The following is a 21,978-nucleotide window of genomic DNA, read 5'->3' on the forward strand; positions in this document are numbered from 1 at the left end:
CTGCTTTGGAAAAAAAGCGCAACTTAGACATTAGAGCGTGCAGCACTAGAGCACTAAAACGATGAACAGTAAATAGATATTTTTTACTATTTAAATGTGACTTAGAACATTTTTTATAATGTTTATAATATTTTACTGTTTATGTATGGTTTGTAAAATAAAAAGGTTAATATCCAATATTAAATAAAAAGGTTAAACACAGGCGTTTCATGCAATATATTGGATATTAAAAAGCAATTGAATATTTTAGCTAATTGTATTTTATTTTTATTTTTATTTTATATTAGAATCTAAACCACTTAAAAATGACCACTTAAAAAAATAGTTTCTTTGATATTATCAAACTGAAAACTTCTGGAATATAATCAAAAAGAAGATGGATGATCACAAGCCATTAAACCAAGCTGAACTGCTTTAATGTTTTGCACCAGGAGTGGCATAAAGTTATCCAAAAGCAGTATGTAAGACTGGTGGAGGAGAACATGCCAAGATGCATGAAAACTGCGATTAAAACCAGGGTTATTCCACCAAATATTGATTTCTGAACTCTTTAAAACTTTATGAATATGAACTTGGTTTCTTTGTATTATTTGAGCTCTACGTTTATTTTGTTATTTCAGCCATTTTTCAATTTCTGCAAATAAATGCTCTAAATGATCATTTTTATATTTGGAATTTGGGACAAATGTTGTCTGTAGTTTATAAAGTAAAACAACAATGTTCATTTTACTCAAACGTTTACCTATCAATAGCAAAAGCTGGGAATATGATTCAGAAATTGAAGTGGTATCTATTTTTTTTTTTCAATTCACTGGAACATACTAATTTAGGTGTACAAATTTATTTCTGTGTACAATAGGGTTATTCACACAAAGCACCACTATTAGTCGTATTAAGTTTGTCACTGGAATAAATAAATAAACAAACATCTTTCCTGTCAGGAATATAAAGGGATGTTAGTATCAGGAACAGCTTCACAAAGCCGTGCTGTTTATCATTCATATCTCTATGAAACTCTGAGCTCATAAAAAGCTGATTGCGAGGCGTCGCCCTGGCCGTAAGATCTGCAAACACTCCGCATTGAAGAGAAAGCTGTGGGAATGGAGTGAAGATCTGTAAATTAGCTAGGAATGCGCGTTTCGTCAGGAAAGAATGTGTCACTCTCAGCGCTGCGCTACGTAAAATGGCGCTGAACGTGGCCGTGTTGTTATAGAGGGAGGGTGTGTGTGTGTGTAGGAGAGAGAGAAGGAGAGAGAGAGGGGTAGAGAGAGAGAGAGAGACCGGGGAGGGGAAAAGCTCTGGCACTGGTTCGTTCGTTGACCACAGAAAGCAATCAAGGGGATACTAGAGACGAGACATCAATTGAACACCTGACAACAAAGAGCCGTCAATCTATCAGCGGCGACCTTCGGAGATTCACTGGATTTGAAATATCGCCGACAACATGGAAGATTTAAGTATCGATCAGAAAAAGCTGCCTGGCGTCAAGGAGGGTGAGTTGGCGTGCGTGCCTGTGATTGGGTTTCTTTCCTAGTTATTATAGCTAGGTTACATGTACTCGAAAAGCACACAAACCAATTTCTATAGCTGAAGATTTCCACTTGGCTTCTTAAAGCAAATCTTCAGTTCCACCTTAAATGGTGCACCATTTAAGGTGGAACTGACAAATTCGAAACGGAGGAAAACATAAATAATAAAAGTAAATTGACTGCTGACTCATACATTACAACGGCTGAAAAAGCTAGTATTCGTGTTTAAATAGTGAAACAGCGAATAGGGAGCTGCTGCACCATTTAAGGTGGAACTGACAAAATCGAAAAAGACATTGGCGAAATGTTGGGTTTTAGATAAAATTAGTCTCTGAGATTATAAAAATGGGCAAAACTAAATATCACAAATAACTTGACTGCTGACTCGTACATTACAACAGCTGAAAAGGATTGTATCCGTGTTTAAATAGTGAAAAAGCGAAAAGGGAGCTGCTGCACCACTTAAGGTGGAACTGAAAAAAATCGAGAGAGAGAGAGAGATTGGGAAATGTTGGTTTTTAGATAAAATTAGTCTCTGAGATGAAGAAACGGGGCAAAATATTAGTGATAAGTGTAACTTGACTGCTGACTCATACATTAAAACTGCTAAAAAGGCTTGTATCCATATTTAAACAGTGGAAAAGCGAAAAAGGAGCTCAGTTGCTGCTGATGCAGACATCCCTTTCTCGGGTTTTAATAAGACAGCCAGCCAGTCAGTCAGTCTACGACCTGGGTGGATAGTCAGTAAGCTAACCTAGCTAACGTTAGATAGTTATAGCACTGGTAATTAAGTTAAGTCATGGTTAATTAGCTAACGTTAGCTAGTTCTAATGTTTAACGCCAATCTTTATCTTTTTAGTTAGCTAACGCTAGCTAGCTATCAAGCTCAGTTAACCTATAATAGATAAAGCTAGCTAGTTAACGTTACCTAGCTACGCAGTGCTGTTATGGGCTACACTGGTTTGTTAGCTTGTTAGCTACTTGGGTAACGTTAGCTAGTTAGCTAGCAACCGTTGCTATATACTACTACTACTACAACTACCCTCCCTCCATAGGAGATCAGCTAGCGTTAACCTATAAAGCTAGCTAGCCAGGCTGCAGGCAGGTGTGTCGCATTGTCTGCTTTAGCTACACACGCTGTACACACATTCTGGTCCATGAAACAGCCCAGTCTAACACTGTAGGCTTTTTTAATTAAGTTGCATCTCAAATTCTGGACCTTTGTAGTTTGGAAAACGGCCATAAAAATAAGGAGCCTGGTATACTTTGCATAGACTGATAGGTAAGCTAGATAAGATAAAGCTGTCAAAACCGTTTAGCTATAAATGAGTGAGTAATTATTTGCATACTGTTGTGTGTCTCGTATTTTTAAAGACACAAGACTATTTTAACCGTATTTTAGCTTAAAAAAAAACAGAGCAAAGCACATAGTAAGGCTGTTGTTAATACCCAAGCTTGCTACCACACAATTAGCTCTCACTAGAAACTTGCTGCAGTAAAAGACTAAAGGTCTTTCTGCACTGGAGTGGTTAGAGGTGGTATGATACCACATTTACTGTTGTGGTAATAAAACATATCAGTACTGAAATATTCAATTTCTGTCAGTACTAACAATTATTTAAAGTATACTGCAATTTTTAAACCCAGTTTTGCTTAGCCAATTAACTAGGGCCCTATTAAATCAGTTTTATTTATTTGGAAAGTTCCATTGATTTTTTTGTTGTTTTTTTCTGTTCCCAAGATGAATTAATCGCTGACTTTTGAACGATGTTACTGTGCTGGTTAGAAATGATTAGTTCTTCTTTTAGATATGATATGTGTATGATGTATTTTTACTTTACTCTAGTCTTCGTTTATTAAATTTTATAGATGTCTAAATTCTGTGTGTATTCGGTGTTTATATCTGAATTCCACTTTTATTCCTTAATTCCATGATTCCGTCTGGCAGAAATGACCATCAACATCACTCCAGAGGGGGCAAGGCTGCTGATGAGAAGCAGCATGATCTGTGATTTAAATCTGCAATCTTCTGGCCACAGTGTCAGTATTTTACTCTGCTCACACTGCAGTTTTCTGCTGATCGTTAGCTTGCATACACAGACGGATGTGTGCTGTTAGTATAACAGTCTGCTTCGTTCCACTGAAGTTTCAGTTGCTAACCTTTTCTGCCTTTTGTAAATATGATGGCTAGACAAATGGGATTGCAGCTGGTATGTATTGCGTTTAGTGTGCCACAGGAGAACTATTCCTGAAAGAAGTGCAGTGTGCCTTGTAATGGATCCACTGTCCTGGAGTATTGAGCCAAAACAACAAAACTGTCACTGTTCACAACTGGCCAGAAATTGCACTTAATACAATACACTTACAAATAAACGGTATGAAACCATGACTAAAGAAACCATGCAAACACAGAAATTCTTTTTTTTTCGTCTTTAGAAATAAAGGCAACCTTATATGCAATGTTGACAAATTTGCTACCAAAATCTGTGCAGTAGAAACCAGAAGCAGAGCCACGCTCAACTAATCATTTGGTAGGCCCTTCCCCTTCTTCCAGACTAGGTGTTTCTTACTACATTCATTAGGCTAAAAAGTGTGCAGAAGTGACGCAGATATTTTCCCTTGGAAAAGCCCTTATTTTTCTCTGGTAAAAGTTCTGTTCTTATAGTAAAAGTGCAGTTTATGTAAGTTTAAATACAACTCAGCTGCTTCATGTAATTGACAGAGAGGGCATTATGCAGGTCTATTCCAGTCAAGGCTGTCAATCTCTTCATTCATGTGTGTCTACACATTCTTGCCATCTTGCAATTTTAACACAGGGAAAACTGTTGGAGTTAGACACTGGAGACAGAAAGATTAGATTGAAAGTAGGCGGTATTGTTATTGAAACATATGGGGATGTTCTAAACTACACATCATACAACAACTTACCAGCTAATTTTGGTAGCTTCAACTTTAAAAGATGTTTCACTCTCCATGTTTTCTATAATCATTGAACAGGAGTATTTAAAATCTTTATAATGAAACAAACAGTTAATTAGTGTTCTTTTAGCATTCACAGTGATATCCCCATTATGCATATTATGGAATGAGGATAAGAGACAAACTGCTGTGAGAGGTGGCTGTATTGTACCAGGAGTTATTTAAGTACAGTTCCTGGGTAATTAGAAGCAGGGCTAATGTGTGAACAGAATCTGACTAAGAACACAATATAAATTAAATTAGTTTGTAAATGCATTCTATTTGATATTTATGTGTGATCTTTATTTCAGAATATCAGAATATTGCATATAAAATAAAAAAAATACTGATTTTTTTTTTTTTGCCCCAAATCATGCAGCTTGGGCTGGGCAATATGACAATTATTGTGACAGGCCTAGACCTAACTGTATGTTTCATTACAGAGAGTGTAAAAACCTTGCTAAATTGGATAATAGGCAGTAAAAAAGTAGATGGCAATCACTGCTGTGCATGAATGAATTTGCCCTTGCTGATGCATTTTGTCTGCATGTCACATTTATAATAAAACTGTGTATTGTGAATTTTTCTGAATATTGGGATGTAATATTTTTACCATGTCACCCCATTTACTGTTTACATGTAATCAGAATTGTATTGTATTTTATAAAATATTGCATAATATATAGTATTATATATTGTAAACTAATCTCAGTAATATCTGAGGTTTTGAAGGGGAAAGCAGAACGTTTGTGCCAAAATGCACCACACCATGCTGAGCACCTTGTGTCTTGTTTACCTGGACTTTCACGGTAGATTTGAAGGGACTTATCCCAGGAAAATACAAGCAAAGTCCAGCATATGTGAATGACTCAAAGCTGAAAGTTTACAGTAAGAGTATACTGGTGATTTCTGGGGGGTTTTGTAAATGGGTAATGGGACTATCGAGATGAGAACGTTTGAGGTTTTGACACTATACAGGAAGGAAGCAGCTGGCCTTGTTCTTTGGAATGTTGTTGATGCTAGTATAAAAAGCAGAAGGCTGTGAGAATGTTGACTTAGCTTAGCTCAGGCCTCCAGGGATGCGTTCGGTGTGGGTTAGGGTTTCATATGTGCTTGGCTTCAGTGTTCTGTTGGTTTTGCTGAGCTGTTTCTGTTAATGAGTTTTCCATCACTGTTTAGTGATAACTCTCCTCCAGCTGTGAGTCATGTACTGTGTACCGTAGGCCTTTCTGTGTTATGGGGCAGTTGTTTTCTTTCTTCTTCCATGATGTGTCCTATTACTGTAGCTGCTGGGGGTGGGTATTGGCACAAATGTGGGTACAAGATATGCATTGCGATTTAATATATCACGATATTTTAGGAAAACTCAAAATAAGAACAGCTATTTAGTTGGTGGCGTTTAAACACATCACAAAATGAGCCAATGTGAGACTAGTCTTTACATGCAAACCAACAATTTAAAAAACTATACTGTGTTTAGAGTATTGAAAAATTTATTTTTTAATAATTATATAATTTTTTTATTTATTTACACTCCTAGTAACTGCTGAGATTTAAGATTGTTTGGGCAGATATTTCCAAGTTCTCCTGGCCACAGTTCTTCACAGGTGTATGTGTGTCTGTGTATGTGTTATTCTGCTCTTAAGTAGCTTAAGCATATGGCTATGGCTGTTTTACCCCGGCTGACACTGAGCTTGCACAGGTCGTCTTGCATCTGCTCAAACGCTTTCCAGACATCAACCCACATAGCTCTCTTTTTTTGCTCTCTTTCTCTTGCTCTTGCTCTGTTAAAGTTATCTATTCGCTTATTTTCTTCCCTTCCTTTTAGGTCACTACATGCTTCATCAGAACCTGTCAAATATGTTTTCTAGAACAAACATCTGACAAAGCAGTCTCAAAGGATATTTTGACTGTGGACTTGTGGTGTAGAGGAACATGTGTAGCCATTGTCCAATGGCAGCAATAATCAGACACGTTTAAGATCTTGATTTTATTTAACAGACTAGTCCTGAGTTCAAGCTGGCAGGTGACACATGGTAAAGTGACTGTTCATTTCCTATGGGAGGATGTGAATTGTAGCTGCAGACCGCCAATCGACAATCAAGATGAGATTTTTTTAGCTTTACTCAAGTGAATCTGAGGTCCCCAGCGTCTGCTCTTTTGGTTCCTTGTTCCTCTCCTTAAGCTACAGTGTGAAACCAAAATAAAAAAAAACTTAGTTCGAACCTTTGGACATTGTTGTGGACTTTTAGAAGTCGAAAAAGCTATTTGCACTTTCCCCCTGACCTGGTTACAGTGAGGGTGCCAAAATCTTGAAGAGTTCCGCCTTTTTCCACCGAAAAATTGATGCAGGTCTGGAACCAACAAGTCTGTGACGTAAGGGGCTAAAGGACGGGCCCTAGCAATATGTTGTTTCCCCACATTAATGCTATTTGCTTTTTTTTTAGATATAAAAGTCTGCACCGTTCTGCGCCATGCAATGTCTTTTTATGCAATTTCTTGACTTTTTACAGTTAATGAAATGCCCACATCCACATTGGGCTCTCAAACCAGTAAAAATGCAGATGTGTTCTTAGAAAGTTCATTAGTACAGAGAAACTTTTTTTTTTTGTGAAAAGAGATATATAAGACCATGCTTTACTTTAAAACAACTTAATTTGGCACGATATGTCAAATTAAGTGCAGCCAGTGCAGTTTAACAACTGTAATTCAGCCCGGCTCTGGCTTGCATGAAAATGCTGTGATTTTATTCATAATTCTTTTGTAATTAAATTGGAGCTGTGGCTGTAGTAACTCATCTGATTCACCATCACCAGACACAGTTTTTTAACAATGCCAGTTTTTAACATTGCCGTAAGTACAACAGTTTTTTTACTTGGCATAAATATTGCCTACCTTCTAAAAGAATGCTTTATTGGTTCAGCCTTGGATGTCGACTGTCTATTTGTGGCATCTTGCCGACAGAACAAGGTAGTAAAATCACAGTGATTATAGTCAAACTGTGCAAGTAATGATTGGGGTTGGGACAAAATATTGATCTTGCAATATATTGTACTTTTTTATCTTCTTCAGTAACACAGATGCTGTGAAGTATTGAAGAGAGTTGCCTCTACACTATATTGAGTATTTCAGAATTACAAGTATTGTGATATCATCGTTACTGTGAAAACATCGTGATAACGTACTGTGAACGGTCCAGTGAATTCCACCACTATTAATGACCTATAACACACTTCAGATGCTATCCCATTTACAGAGTACATTGATTTAAAAAAAAAAAAAAAAATATATATATATATATATATATATATATATATATATATATATATATATATATATATATATAATGAATGCTCTCTGTAGTTAAATGTACAGTTGGGCCAGTCTAAGCACTGATGATGAGCTTGATATACTTAAAAATATACTGTTAATATGATGAGAGAATTTGTCACACTGCGATTAAAATATTGTCATTTTGCCCATCTCTATTCCAGGGTCAGTTCAGTTTAAGGATCAGTGCCAGAACCCCAGTGAGAATTAAATATATGGGCTCTTAAATTATTTTGCAGGAAAACGTATTGGGCCAACTTTGCCCCATAGGCATTATGTTTAACACCCCTGTTCTAGACTTTTATTGAGGATTTTTCAAAATTTCCAGTGTCCGTGCCCAGGCTGTTGCAAAGAAGTACATTCAAAGACTTTATTTTTTTATTACCAAGGCTAATGGAATTGGGTAGAACTTTTTTGTATTAAACTCCTTGTATGATCTCATCTGTCCAAATAAACTGTGTCAAGAAAAGCTGTATTTGTGTAATAGCCCATATACTGGTTTTGTTGCGCCGCTCTTTTGATGTTAGCATCAATGGGCGGGTTATTGTGCGCAGACCTGCCGAAATGCATTCTGAGTGTGTTCGCCTGTGTTCAAAAACGGGCAGAGGCTTTAGTTAAACCAGCGCTCAGCAGCAGATGGGGATATGTTTAATCACTGCTCTGTAATCATGGTTTATTGTTATCCTCCTCTCATGCCTTAACAGGCTTCTACGCAAGGACTCAGTCAGTTTACCAAAAGATCTAATCTGCACTATCAGGAAGTGTATAAATGTCTGTGTTGCCTAGTCACGGTATAGCCAGCAATTAACAAACCATGCCATAGCTGACCAGAAACAGCTGGCTCGTCGTTTAAAACGGAAGCTAATGTGAGCTTTAAAAGTATTAGATTCCCTCAACAATTACAGACTGGTTTTGGAAGTCAAACTTTCAGTAAACGCTGATATTTCCTGTTTAGGCTCGAATGGTTTGTGGCCTGAGAGAGAGAGCAGCTTCAGAGTTGTAGATAATCTGTGTAGAGAGCTTATGCATCCAACAAACCTACCAGAACACTGCTATTAGAATGAATATATTAGACATTGCAGTCATGCCAGGACACCGATACCATTAATTAGAAGATTTTGTCCCTTCCCAATTCAGGAGAATCACTTAAAGCTCTTAAGAAAAGTTTGTGTTCAGTTCTGTTGTTGTTTGGAGCCACAGAGATAGTATCTCCAGACCCACATTAAAGTAATAGTTTGGCAGAGGATCAGAGAACCATGATGCATCACTTGTCTCAAATTCTGTCAATCAGTCAATCACGACATTGCAGACGTTTCATCTTCTTTATGCAAAGCTGAGCTCTTTTTTTCTTACTCCTCCCCCTTTCTTCATTTTTCCCTTTCTCATTGGGACCTTATGCAGATGATAATTAATGTATGTCTAGTTTTACCTTAAACTTTTATCTTGAAGCTCTATTCCAGCCCATTTTACTGAATCCCTTTTACCATGTACATATTTACAGAATTAAAGTGTAATGTTAGCAGTTTTAGCTTAATATCTCCCATTATAAACTAGGAATGTTCCTGTCCGATCCAGTGGATCACAGTTAAGGCTGGTTCAGGCAAACTTGAAATAAGTATCGGCTATTTTAACTAGTGTTAGACTGGATTGTTAGGTAATATATAAAAAAAAAAGTCACTTGTAAACTAAATAAATCAGTCCGTAAAGTATCATTATATCTATTGTATGTCTTGGTTACTAAAATAAAGTGATTTTACTTAAGTATTCATTTGCAGCACATACAGCTCTGGAAAAAATTAAGAGACCACTTCAGTTTATGAATCCGTTTCTCTGGTTTTGCTATTTATACGTATATGCTTGAGTAAAATGAACATTGTAGTTTTATTCTATAAACTACATTTTACTTCATTTAGAGCATTTATTTGCAGAAAATGAGGGAGTTGAAATAAAAAGATGCAGAGCTTTCAGACCTCAAACAATGCAAAGAAAACAAGATCATTATATGGTGGAATAACCTGGATTTTTGATCAGTTTTCATGCATTTTGGCATGTTCTCCTCCACCAGTCCTAAACACTGCTTTTGGATAACTTTATGCCACTCCTGGTGCAAAGATTTAAGCAGTTCAGCTTGGTTTGTTGGATTGTGATCATCCATATTCCTCTTGATTATATTCAGGTTTTCAATTTGGTAAAATCAAAGAAACTCATCATTTTAAGTAGTGTCTTATTTTTTCCAGAGCTGTATAATTTAAACTGTGTGGCTAAATGTTTTATACAAACACAAAAATACCATAACAGATATGCAGACTGTTTACGCTGATCGTCCTGTTGCCATTAATAATGTTCAAATGTATGATATTCATATGTTTTTGAATAAACTAGTCCACAGTGTATTTATAGCTAGTATTTAACCACTGTCAGCATTGGTACCCCTCAGTGCATTTTTTGCTTCCGGTTCTTTTTTTGATGCATCAGGCTTTGCTCTAAGTGAAGTGAAAGTGAACTAGCTTACCACTGCTTAAGAGGAAGGCTATAAATAAGAGACTATAGAGACGTCTTACTTACAGGAGTAATTATGACATTATAATAAATCCTAGAAGTTTCTTAGGGAATATCGCCCACCCTGCGCACATAATCCTTTTCAAATAGGACACTCCAGAGCTCCAGTGCTCCAGTTCTTGCTTTTGTAGAGAGAAGAATTTAGAGTAGAAAGATAAGAAATCTGCATGTTTCCACATTTGCTTGCACATTTGTTAAACTGAGGGTCTAATCACTGATAATCACTGATGGAATCTGAAAAAAATCTTATTAATTGGTTCTGGTTCAAAGATGCACGAAAAAACACTTCATTTTCAGCTTATGTCTGCTGCGCCTGTGCAGATCTCCACTGCAATTGGTCTTTTTGTTAAAGGGTGGGATTTTTATCTCTAAATGGGAACTGTAATTAATTAGTGTTACAATAAATTTGGAACAGTGGCCTTTTTTATTAAAATGCTCTTTGTTTTTTCTCATCAAACCCAATTCCTTAAGATCAGGGTTTAAAGATTTATCATGAGGCACAACATTTATCAATATGTTTTGTGGTACTTTTTGAAGTGCTTTGCAGTTACAAATGATTGATTAGTCATGATTATATTTACAATAGGTTCTGGAAAATATATTGTGTATCAGAATAACAAAATATATCCTAATATAATATAATATATTGTAATATTGCCCAACTATGTTTGTGATCAGTAACTCAGTGCTGTTACCTTGGATGGTCCAGCTTGTGTTAATTAAAAAAATTATGTTGTATGTTGTTTTAATTTCCATTTTTCATACTATATGCAGGAACCAGACAGTGTTGCACAGCTATTAAAGGGCTGCTGTTGTCTGTGGCAGTATTGTGTTGTAGAACAGTCACTTCTGTTTTGCGTCGCTTATGTTTTAAATTGTTTTGGAAGTAAAATATTCCTGTTGCTTCATTCTGGAGTTAATTAGTCTGGAATGTTCTCTTACACCATAAATTTTGTCTTTTGTACTGCTTTCTTTATTGCACGTTCATGCCCAGTTAGAGTTAGAGTGTCCTAATTCTTTTTGTGTTAAAAAGGGTTTAAAAAAAAAAAGTAAAAAATTAAATTCATACTCCAGACAGAGGGTTGTGAGAATTCACCGGCAAGATGAATGAGTAGCAAGCAGCCAAAGAAACCTACAAATATACTATTTTCTTTGTTCAAATGAAGATACCCATTGCATAATCTTAGTTGAATGTAGTTTTAATGTATTATGGGCTTTTTCGTTTTAAAATGCATAAAATATTGCTAGTGTACTGTCTCTGTAGCTAACTAGATAAAATTTCCTGTTCCACTTAAAATGGTGCATCAGTGATTTTCTAGTATCTGAGGCTGCTGAATGATTTAAGGTGGAAAGGGAAGATTTGCTTTATATAACGTTTTTATCAATATTTGATTATTTTTTTTAAATCTTATTTTGTTTTAAATATATTATTTATATATATATATATATATATTGTCTGTAAGCTTGAAAAGTTTTTTTTAATGTAGCAAAGTTGTGTTCTACCTATATATTTTAACTGCAGCAGGTCTGTCCTATACCCAGTCCATTTTACAATGTTATTTACTTAATTTCTGAGTATTTTATCATTTTCAGAATCACAGTATCGTGATATTATTGTAATTGTGGGCAATGTATAATGATATCGTATTGTGTAATGCCCTGTGATTCTCACCCCTAATAACTGGTAATCTGATGATAAAAGGTTCCTGAAGGGTTTTCCCCTTTTTAGGTGATCCATTTCTAAACACTTCCCCTAGACCACTGACAGAACAAGGGGAGTATGGGTACAAACAAAATGTTACTGGGCCTTTAGGAATGAAGTTAATAAAGTTAATAAGAGTTCTCATCTGTCTTGTTCTGCCTCTCTCCACAGTGTGTCGGGACTTTGCTGTGTTGGAGGACCACTGCCTAGCCCACAACCTTCAAGAGCAGGAAAGTGAGTACTTTGATCATCTGTTAAAATGAATAAATAAATTGTGTTTGCTTCTGTTAATAAAGTATTGAATGTTATAGACCTGTGGTTCTGTAAACCAGACCATCCACATTTATTTTGGTCTGTTGAGTTGGGTTGAAACAAAAATCCTGCCTGGGAGTTGTTGAGGTTAGAGTGTTAAATTGCTTCTCAAATTGCAGAACAGAAAAATGTACCGTAGTAACCCTCCAATACGCTGTGAAATTTGCTGTACTGGTGTGCGATTGTAAAAACATTGTTTAGCCTAGAAGGACCTTCTGTATCGTTCCCCACTGCACTGTGGATCATCCAAAACCTAAAATAAGGTAGTGGTTGAGGGTAAAATTGCTGTCATGGCTCAGATTTACTGCTCCACCACACTCTGCCTCTCTTCCCTTAGCAAATATGGAGACATATACCACTGTGTGAAAGAAAAAAGCCTTAAGCCTGGACTCATTCATCACTCGTTCTCCTCTCTGGCTGGTGGTGCAGTGGTTTGTGGCCACAGTGACAGCAGAGCTGCTGCTCTGCCAGTGAATCTGTACTTTCTCGCCATATTTGCATAATTTTAAATGCTGCCCAAACCTCTGCTGTGGCTGCTGTCTTCCAGCTGAAAATGTACTAAAAATCTAGCTTGCTGAGCTGCATGTGTGTCTGTGTGTGTGTCGGGTTGCCTTTAGCTGACTTGCGCATGCTTTTTATTATGCCTCAGAACATGCTCTCCTCATTATTATAGGTCATGAGGATATAATAAGAGGGAACTTAGACATAACATCAGCGTCTGCAACTCAGAACACTGTAAAAGGATGGGCTCAAGTCGCCCCGACCTCCTTTATTTGGGTATTTTAGTCCAGACATGGGGACGACACTGTTTGGGCCAATAGGAATTTCCTTTTCTTTTCTTTTTTTGGATTGAAATCAATCATTTTATATCCATCATTAAAGTCATTATAAAACAACCAGCATGTCCTGGTTTATAAACTGAAACTATAAAAATGATCCTGTAGCTGAAGGTAATCGTACCTCTTAAGCTCAGGTACCCAATAATAGCATAACTTGCCTAAACTGTCAGGCTGTAAAATTTATAGGAGCACATTGGATCAGGGGCAAAAAAAAAAACTTCACTGGTTTGTCCTTTAGTACTTAGAGAGTCAAAAATGGTAATGTGGTTAATTAATACTAGTAAAATCACTTTATTTTTTGTGAACATTATTTTTTAAGTAATGAGACTGACTGATTTTGTATTGTTTATTTTTTTAAATTACTGGTTTAAACTGTATAGGGTGTTTAATATCTTATAATCCATTCTGAATAGTCAGAATTACCTGACTAGCTAGGCCTGCAACACTTAATTGGTATAATTCATTGTTAATTATTAAAAACTTATTAAAACTTTCCGCTTTTAAAGAAATCGATAGACATTTCTGCCCCCACCTACTCCTCCTCAGACCCTAAGCTAAGCAAAGTCTCCATGGTTCAGAGAGCCATGTCATCTGCTGGTGTTGGTTTTTTGTTTTTTTTTCCCAGAAAATCTTACAACCGTTTATGCTTCTTGCTGCTGACAACTTTTGTGGAGATGCGGATTTCATTTTCCAGCAGGATAATTTAAGTGTTTATAAAAGAAATAAACACTCAAAATAGATCACTCTGTGTGTAATATTACCAAAATAAAGTAACTTTTCAATGATATTCTATATATTTTTTGAGATGCACTGGTATTTAGGCAGGGAATGTAAAGCCTACATGTAGAGCCTTTACACTAAACCCAAAAGATTAGTGTTTTTATCACACTGTGTTCAGCTGTAGTTTTTAATATGAGATGAAAATAAATGTCAGTAGCTTATCTTTACTTAAAACCTTCTGATAAACACTTCATACACTTTTAGAGCTTTACAGTGGTGTTTTCACAGACCACATGGGTTGGTTGCTGTGTTTTCTCAGGCTTGATCTAATTATAAGTAGAATATTTTGGTTGAATTCACGCTTCCTCTTTTTACCAACTGCTTTCTGCTGTAGACTGAACCATTTATTACACTGGATCCTTTTTTGGCTTTTTTCCCTTTTGTTTTTGTCTTTCTTGTTGCTGCTTTTACTGCTACCCATGGTGAGGCAGTTTAGAATTCTTTCACGGTTATTAAGCATAGTTAATATTTACTCGCAGTTTACACCATAGTTCACGTGTGTAACAGTATTCTTTGAAAGCCACACCAGTGCTCTTACTGCTTTAACACAACAGATTTCATGAGTTCAGTCAGGTGACTAAAATTAAGCTTGAAAGTGAGACCCTGTAGGAATGCAGTCCAACACCTGTACTACACTGTTTGTAAGGGATCACGTGTGTGGTTTATGTAATGCTTTTTAGGGCTGGACCCGAATATTCGGGTATTCGGATATTCGTTCGTTGAGTAGGTATTCGGTTTTTAATTTTGGTATTCGGATATTCGTTTTTTTTCTCCTTTCCAGAGTTCCACCTCACTCTAACCACCTTCTGTTCTCGCGGGTCCCGTCAGAATATCTTGCGCGCGGACAGAACTGAACTGTTATTGGCTGGAGCGGGAGTTTAATCCAGACGATGCGGGAGCAAATTAATAAATAGTTAAGAAAACTGTAATAATTGTAAAAAAAAAAAAAAAAAAAACCTAAAGAAAACTCTCAACGCGCAGGATGGACCGACACACACGCACACACCGATGGCACTATTCAGCACTATTCAGCGCTGCTGTTTTAATAAATATATAAGTAAATTTGAAGCACTAAATGTAGTTTATTTAATTTATATTAGGAACGTGGGGCGGGAGAGGCAGAAATGTGTATGTGGCGGGCGGGCGCGGGATTAAAATAAGCTATTTTTTGCGGAGCGACGAGACAGAAACGCGGGAGCGTGGAGGAGTGGGTTTAAAAAATCAGTCTCGCGCAGACCTCTATTATATTATATTATATTATATTATCTATTATACATAAAAAAAATGCAGGCACTTGGAAACTGATTTATATAATAAAACGTAAGGGGTAATGTGGCAACAGTAGGGGCTAAATCGATTACAAAAGCCTGGCCTACAAAAATTATGTCTGAACGAATTTCCTCTTATCTAATATAATTTAAAATGGTTTAAAAATATAAAATAATTTCTAAACAAACGAAATATTTAATATTGAGCTTATAGCCCAAGTGCAAAAATACAAAATCAGTAATACGGCTATGCCCTGCACAATCCTTAAACCCAAATAGACCAAGTACAATAACGTCATTAACAATGACTTTCCTCTACTCTAATATAATTTAACATGGTTTAAAAATATAAAATAATTTCTAAACAAACGAAATATTTAATATTGAGTTTATAGCCCAAGTGCAAAAATACAGTTTACAATGACTGTCCTCTAATATAATTAACAATGTTTAAGAATATAAAATACTTCCTGAACAAACGTTTTTTTTTTTGTTTGTTTGTTTTTTAAGCAAATAGCCTAAGTGTGAAAACACAAACAGCAATTTACTGGGCTGGCTTGCGCAGCGGAGAAACCGTGCAGCAGCCTCCTAGCCTGCTTACGCAGCGGATAAGCCGCGTGTGGGGCAGCAGAAATTCCGGGATGAAAACACAAAGAAATCTGGGCTAAAAACACAGAAAAAATATGGGGTGAAAACACAAAAATTCGGGATAAAAACACCAAAAATCCGGGGTGAATATGTCTCGTCGGTCAGAGCAAATTTTTCAGTGGATTAAGGGGGCCGTGATTTTTTTTTTTTTTTTTTTTTTTTTTACCTCTTTTTTAAAAACGAATATTCGAATATTCGCTTCAAATCAGTGCCGAATATCCGGAGCTCAAAAAACGCTATTCGGGCCAGCCCTAATGCTTTTATGAAACAACTACAATAGAATGTCCTATACCTGGGCCTTGTGTTATTCCCCTATTTCTATTTTAAAATGAGGGATGCTAAGATCTTATGGATAACATCTCTAGATAATGTTGGCTAGATGACGAGTACTCTACTAATAGATAACATTAACTGGATGTTGGGCTCTCCAGCTGACATTGCCTGAATGTATACTTCTCTAGCTGACGTTAACTGGATGTTGACTACTCTATCTCACGTTAAAGAAGAAATCCAGTGTGACATTGACGTTGGGTGTAGTTAAACATGATAAAGAGTTCTAACCTTTGTTAAATAGCCCACCTCAGTTTTCCCACAGCTTTCTAAGTTCTATCAATTTTGTGCAGTTTGTCCAAACAGGCTAGAATAGGTTTTAACGGGGCATATTTTTCCCCTGCAGATAAATTGCTTTTTCCACCGCTATCCAGGCTCAAGGTAGCTCTACACCTCATTGGTAGAATCCGGAGAGCTCTGACATTTTAAACGAGGCATTGACAACTTTAAAAGTGCAGAAGAAGATTATTAAAAAGCACTGTTTACAACAAATAAAGTCATGATCAAAAGTGTGACGAGCACATAATGTTGCAGCCTGAAAAGACACAAATACGAACCATTCTGCTTCTCCCGGCCACATCTTCTTCTTTACGTGTACAACACGTACTTCCATCAACATTACGTGCTCGTCACTGTACTAATCTTGACTTTACTTTAAGATTGCGGCATCCGGAGATGTTGGTTACGCTACAGGTTGTAAAAAGTGTTTATTAAAAAACTTCTTCTGCACTTTTAAAGTTCTTAATGCCTCATTTTAAATGTCAGGGCTCTCTGGATTCTACCAATGAGGTGTGGAGCTACTTTGAGCCTGAATAACAATGTAAAAAGCGATTTATATGCAGGGGCAAAACGTGCCCCGTTAAAACCCATTCTGTCTGGACAAACTGCACAAAATGACTGGATCTCGGAAAACTGATCCGGGAAGAACGGAGGTGGGCTATTCAACAAAGGTTTGTACGCCTTATTATGTTTTACTACACCCCAAGTCAATTTCTCTGGGAATTTCTAGTCAACATCAGTCAATCACTCCACCAATGTTGGCTAGATGTAAACTGCTCCTGCTGGCATTGCCTAGATCTAAACATATCTGATTCTGGCTTGATATGGCGATTGCCAGTCTAAAACACAAATTGTGGCAGTCTTAATTTAAAGGAACGCTTAAGAGTAGTGGTGGTAGTAGTACTATCCGTACAAACATAGCCATGACTATCCTATGATATAACCATACACGACAACATGCTTGTAAAAGATATTTGCTCATTATCTTTTTCCTTTTTTTCCTGTTCAGTTGAGAACCACCTGGCCAGCAACATTCACAAGAACCGGCTGGTGCAGCAGGACCTTCGGGTGGCCAAACGTCTACAGGAGGAGGAGGACCTGCGAGCCAAAGCTCAGAACCGGAAGCAACACAAAGACATGTGAGTGCCCCATACACAGTTCACAATAGCAGCAGCCATGATTTCACAGTCACTTTTATTTCAAATAGGGATGTATGAATACAGATACTGGTATGGGCATCCGGCCTGATATCATGCTAATGTATTTGTACTTCAGTACCAACATATACTGATACCTAGTGTACAAAAATATAGATATTTAGTCCCAGTTGTATGGGAGATGGTGCAAGCGAGTAGAGAGAAAGAGTGAGAGAGAAGAACTGTGTGAACACCACTTTGTAAAAGATCTCATATATCCAACGCAAAATATCCAAAGGTGAAAGCTGCCCAGCCCCTCAGTTCTCCTCAGTCTTATTTATTTTCTGTTTGTTCCCTGAAAGTCTTAGCTGATTGGCTGATGTGATTATTGACACTGGAGAAATTAACATTCATAGAGTAAAAGTATAATTTCTTAATTTCTGTAAAACATGCTTATCAAAATTAACAAGTAAACTGTAGCATTGTGCTACATTACACTAATAACTATATTATCACATAATGCTCCAGATTGATTTAATTCTTCATTTTATGCTTAATTCTAATTCACCTATACCCACTTGGTTGAAAAAAAGTATATATATTTGTGTCTTTAAATACCATTATAAATTTTACTTTTTAATGTGATGCCCAGTGCTAATAAGTTTTCTAATGGTCAATCTATAAATTCATTAACATGTACAGCCTAATAGTTGCAGCCTTTCTTGTTATGAACATTTTTGCTCTCCTAAATCAGGGTAATTCTGTGCTGTACTGTTCTGTAGCAGAGATAATTATTTTGTTCATTATTTATTATGTACATACATCTATTTAAGTTAAACTGGATGTAAAATAAGTAATAACTCCAGAAGACATTTATTTTTCGCTATGAGATGTAAATGTGTTATTTCATAGACAGTGTTTACTATCTTGCTCTCTGTGTTGTCTCTTTGTTTTTATTAATTTTTTTTGTTCTTTTTTTTGTTCTTTGCTCTTCAGTGAACGCATTGACAATGAGATGGCTCAAGAGATTCAGGACCAACTGGTCTGGCAGGCTGAGCAGCAGAGGCAGCAAGAGGAAAAGGATGAGGTTAGAGAGCACCACCTCCTTCAGGCTGTTTCAGATAGTATCTGTTACTGTCAAAATCGTTCTCACTTAGTTCACACAAACTTCATTCTATTAGCAATGCAGTAAGACAATGTTTTGTGGTCACACTCTCACACTCTCTCTCTGTCTCGGCCTCTGTGTGTGTGTGTGTGTGTGTGTGTGTTGTGGGGGTGGGTGGTTAGGCCATTGCTCGTAAGCTGCAGGAGAGAGAGATGAAAGAGGAGCGGAAGAGAAAGAAGCAGCTGGAAGCTAACTTTGAGGAACAGTACTATGAAGACAAAGGAGGTGAGCCCTCTATCTCTAAAATAAATGAATGGAAATAGAGAAGTAGCCTTCATCCCTGCTTCTGAAGAACCCCTGCCCCTTCTACCACATCTAACCTAACTAGTCTGCTCAATAGCATCCTTCCTACAGTACAGTAGTGTGACTATTGAAGAATACAAGAATGCAGTCACTTCATTTTCATTCACTGTGACAACGTTAGCATTATTAGCAGAATTTACATTTAGATGTTTTGCAAAAGTTTGAAATTCATTATTTCCATCTATTACAGTTATGCATAGAAACTTAAGATGAAGCAGGCTTAGGAGAAACATAAAAACTAGCTAAATGGTGATTTTTCACTTTGTTTTCAGCAAAATCATCTTAACAGCCATTTGCATTTTTTATGGCTGTCTCTAGGCATTACAAGAACAATGTTCACCATGCATTTGGAAGTGCAGATGAACAGGCAGTTTTTTATGTTAATTTTTTATGTTAATTTTACTCTGGCAAAATTGGTCATTTATTAGGCTATTTTTCAGAGAATATGAGTTATAATACAAAAAAGCCTTTTATTCAGTTAGTGTTTGGGTGAAACCATTTATTAAACAATTGTGTTTGCCTTTTTTAAATCATAATGACAGCGGAAATTACTCAAATGACCCGGATCTTAAGTTTTCGTAGCTTAGGTCCTTCATGATGTCTGTTGTCTTTTTTAACATCAGTGACCGCTTGAAGTCGTTTATGGATGAGGCACTTTCCTCCAGGTCCTGTGAATTCTTAGGCAGTCTTTCATGAACTGCATGTTTTAGGTCTCCTTAAAGTGGCAAAATGACAACTGAGGTCAGGTCTGTAGTCAACTTGGATGTTCCAACATGACAGTGATCCAAAACAACCAAGTTCACCCCATGTGCAGCTTTTGAGCTGATGAGTGCAAATAATTGTCCTGATAAAATGCTGCATTCATCTTTCTATCAAGGATTTTTTTTTGAGATAATTACAATTGAGATACAATTTAATAAAATTAATATACAAAAAAAGACACTCAGTTAGCATAATGCTAAGCTGTCGATATTCACTTGCTTTCAGAACATTAGCTTCAAAGCTCCACTGCAAAAATAAGATTCAAGCTTCACACACCAAATAAGGCATAACTAGGAGAAGCACTTGACCACAGATATGCTGTCACTCAAATAGAACTCCAGACCACATCACACTGGTCAGTGTTTCCATAAAGGCACTGCAGAAACTGATTAGTGTTTGTTGTGGAACAGCTGGAGTACGCCTGCTGAGGTGACCACATGTTAGTTTTAAAGTCTGCGTGTTTACCAAACATCTTCTCAAGGGCTCTTGTGGACTGACCGGACACTTCAACCACCAGCACCATCACTGCTGCTGCAGAGTCCAAAAGATTTAATGTGTAACCGCCTCAACGCCTCTTGGTGGCAAACAGCAGCAAACAAAACTGGAAAAGCGAGATTGCCCTTCATTACTTGTGTTGACCCCACCCTCCCGTCTAGCCTGCCCTTGTGTTCCTGCGCTGTCGTTTGTTTGCTCTTGAATGTTACGCAACGGACGTTTCTCACAGACTGGATCACGGGTTTAAAATGCTGCTCCGCTGAAAGCTGGTATTCCACCCATATGAAACATAGCCTCAGTACACAAGCAGTCCTTTCAGATCTGCTGCTTCTTAATCCCTTGTCTGAATGCAGTTTTAAGTTAAAGACACTTGCTTTATTTTAAGATTTTTCTGTCTCTGACTATTGTGAACCGATGCAGACTGCAGGTGCAGCCTTGAGTGAAGGACCCAGTCTTGTTTAAACACTCTGATTTCACTCACTTCCATTTTATCAGCACCTGTTCTAGTGTAGATCAGCTCCAGACCTCAGAGTTCATTCAGAGAGGTGATTTTAATTAATTTGAGGCTTAGTCTAAAGCTTTTGGCTAAAATGTAAATTAGTTTTATTCATTATTTTTTTTTTCATTTTAGTTCAATTTTAGTCATGTATTTTTTTTTTTAGATTTAATGCTAACTTTCCTAAATAACAGCTTAACAATTGTTGTTATATTTAGTAATATTTGAACTTTCAATGTTCTGTTAGGAACAGGGCTGTGTATTGGCAAGAACTTGTCGATATGATATGTATCACAGTACCTGGGTTACAATTCATTATAGAACAAAATATACTGTGATACTGTAACCAAGGCCATATACTGCAATTGTTCAAATCAATAGAATAGTGTAGAAAATCATATTTGTACAATCTGAGGGTAAGGAAAGATTTACTTTTTATATATATTTTTAAATACAGCTCTAAATAATCTACTGGTTGACACCAGTCTTTACATACATAAACTAATCATTAAAAGTCAATATTCTTTACAGTTTCGCAAAACATAAACAAATCAAATTGATTTTATATAGTGATTTTTAGAAATGAAGATGTTGCAAAGCCTCTGTACAGAAATGAAAGATCAGTGAGGAATGAGGAACCAAGGCTCACATGTACCTTGTACTATCACATTTATCTTTCATTTACTTTATTACATGTAGCATCAAAGCTAATATATAAGAGGGTGCCTTATTATACGAAATAATATCTATATTGTCTTCCACCCCTAATTGGGAATATGGCCCTTTTTCTTCCAATTTTTTTAAAATTTATTCATCATATCGACATTTGTCTGATATTATTTTTTTATATATATATATATATATATATATATATATATATATATATATATATATATATATATATATATATATATATATATATATAGAAAATAATATATATTATTCTGATTTTATTAAATGCATTCTGCAAAAAAGAAAAACTGTAACTCTACAAAAATATAATGACTGCCAACAAATTGCCAACAAATAATAAAAAAACCTCTATTTTTTATTTTACTTGAAATTTTGATCAAATATTGTCAAATAT

General features: G+C 36.4%; 1 protein-coding gene across 2 annotated transcripts in view; it reads left to right on the plus strand.

Moving 5' to 3' along the window:
• The first annotated feature begins 1,197 nt into the window (after positions 1–1,197).
• ccdc50a (coiled-coil domain containing 50a) overlaps positions 1,198–21,978 on the plus strand; it is a 29,960-nt gene continuing 9,179 nt past the window's right edge. Inside the window, exons 1-5 of one of the 2 annotated variants that reach the window (XM_022669766.2) lie at positions 1,198–1,493; positions 12,250–12,312; positions 17,544–17,673; positions 18,667–18,757; positions 18,958–19,060. In XM_022669766.2, the coding sequence (XP_022525487.2) occupies positions 1,445–1,493; positions 12,250–12,312; positions 17,544–17,673; positions 18,667–18,757; positions 18,958–19,060 (436 nt within the window). In that variant the 5' untranslated portion in view covers positions 1,198–1,444. The remainder of the gene's footprint in view (positions 1,494–12,249; positions 12,313–17,543; positions 17,674–18,666; positions 18,758–18,957; positions 19,061–21,978) is intronic. The other variant, XM_049465931.1, reaches the window with a different exon arrangement.

The sequence above is a fragment of the Astyanax mexicanus genome, chromosome 16, assembly GCF_023375975.1.
Source record: "Astyanax mexicanus isolate ESR-SI-001 chromosome 16, AstMex3_surface, whole genome shotgun sequence".
In the NCBI taxonomy this organism is placed as follows: domain Eukaryota; kingdom Metazoa; phylum Chordata; class Actinopteri; order Characiformes; family Acestrorhamphidae; genus Astyanax; species Astyanax mexicanus.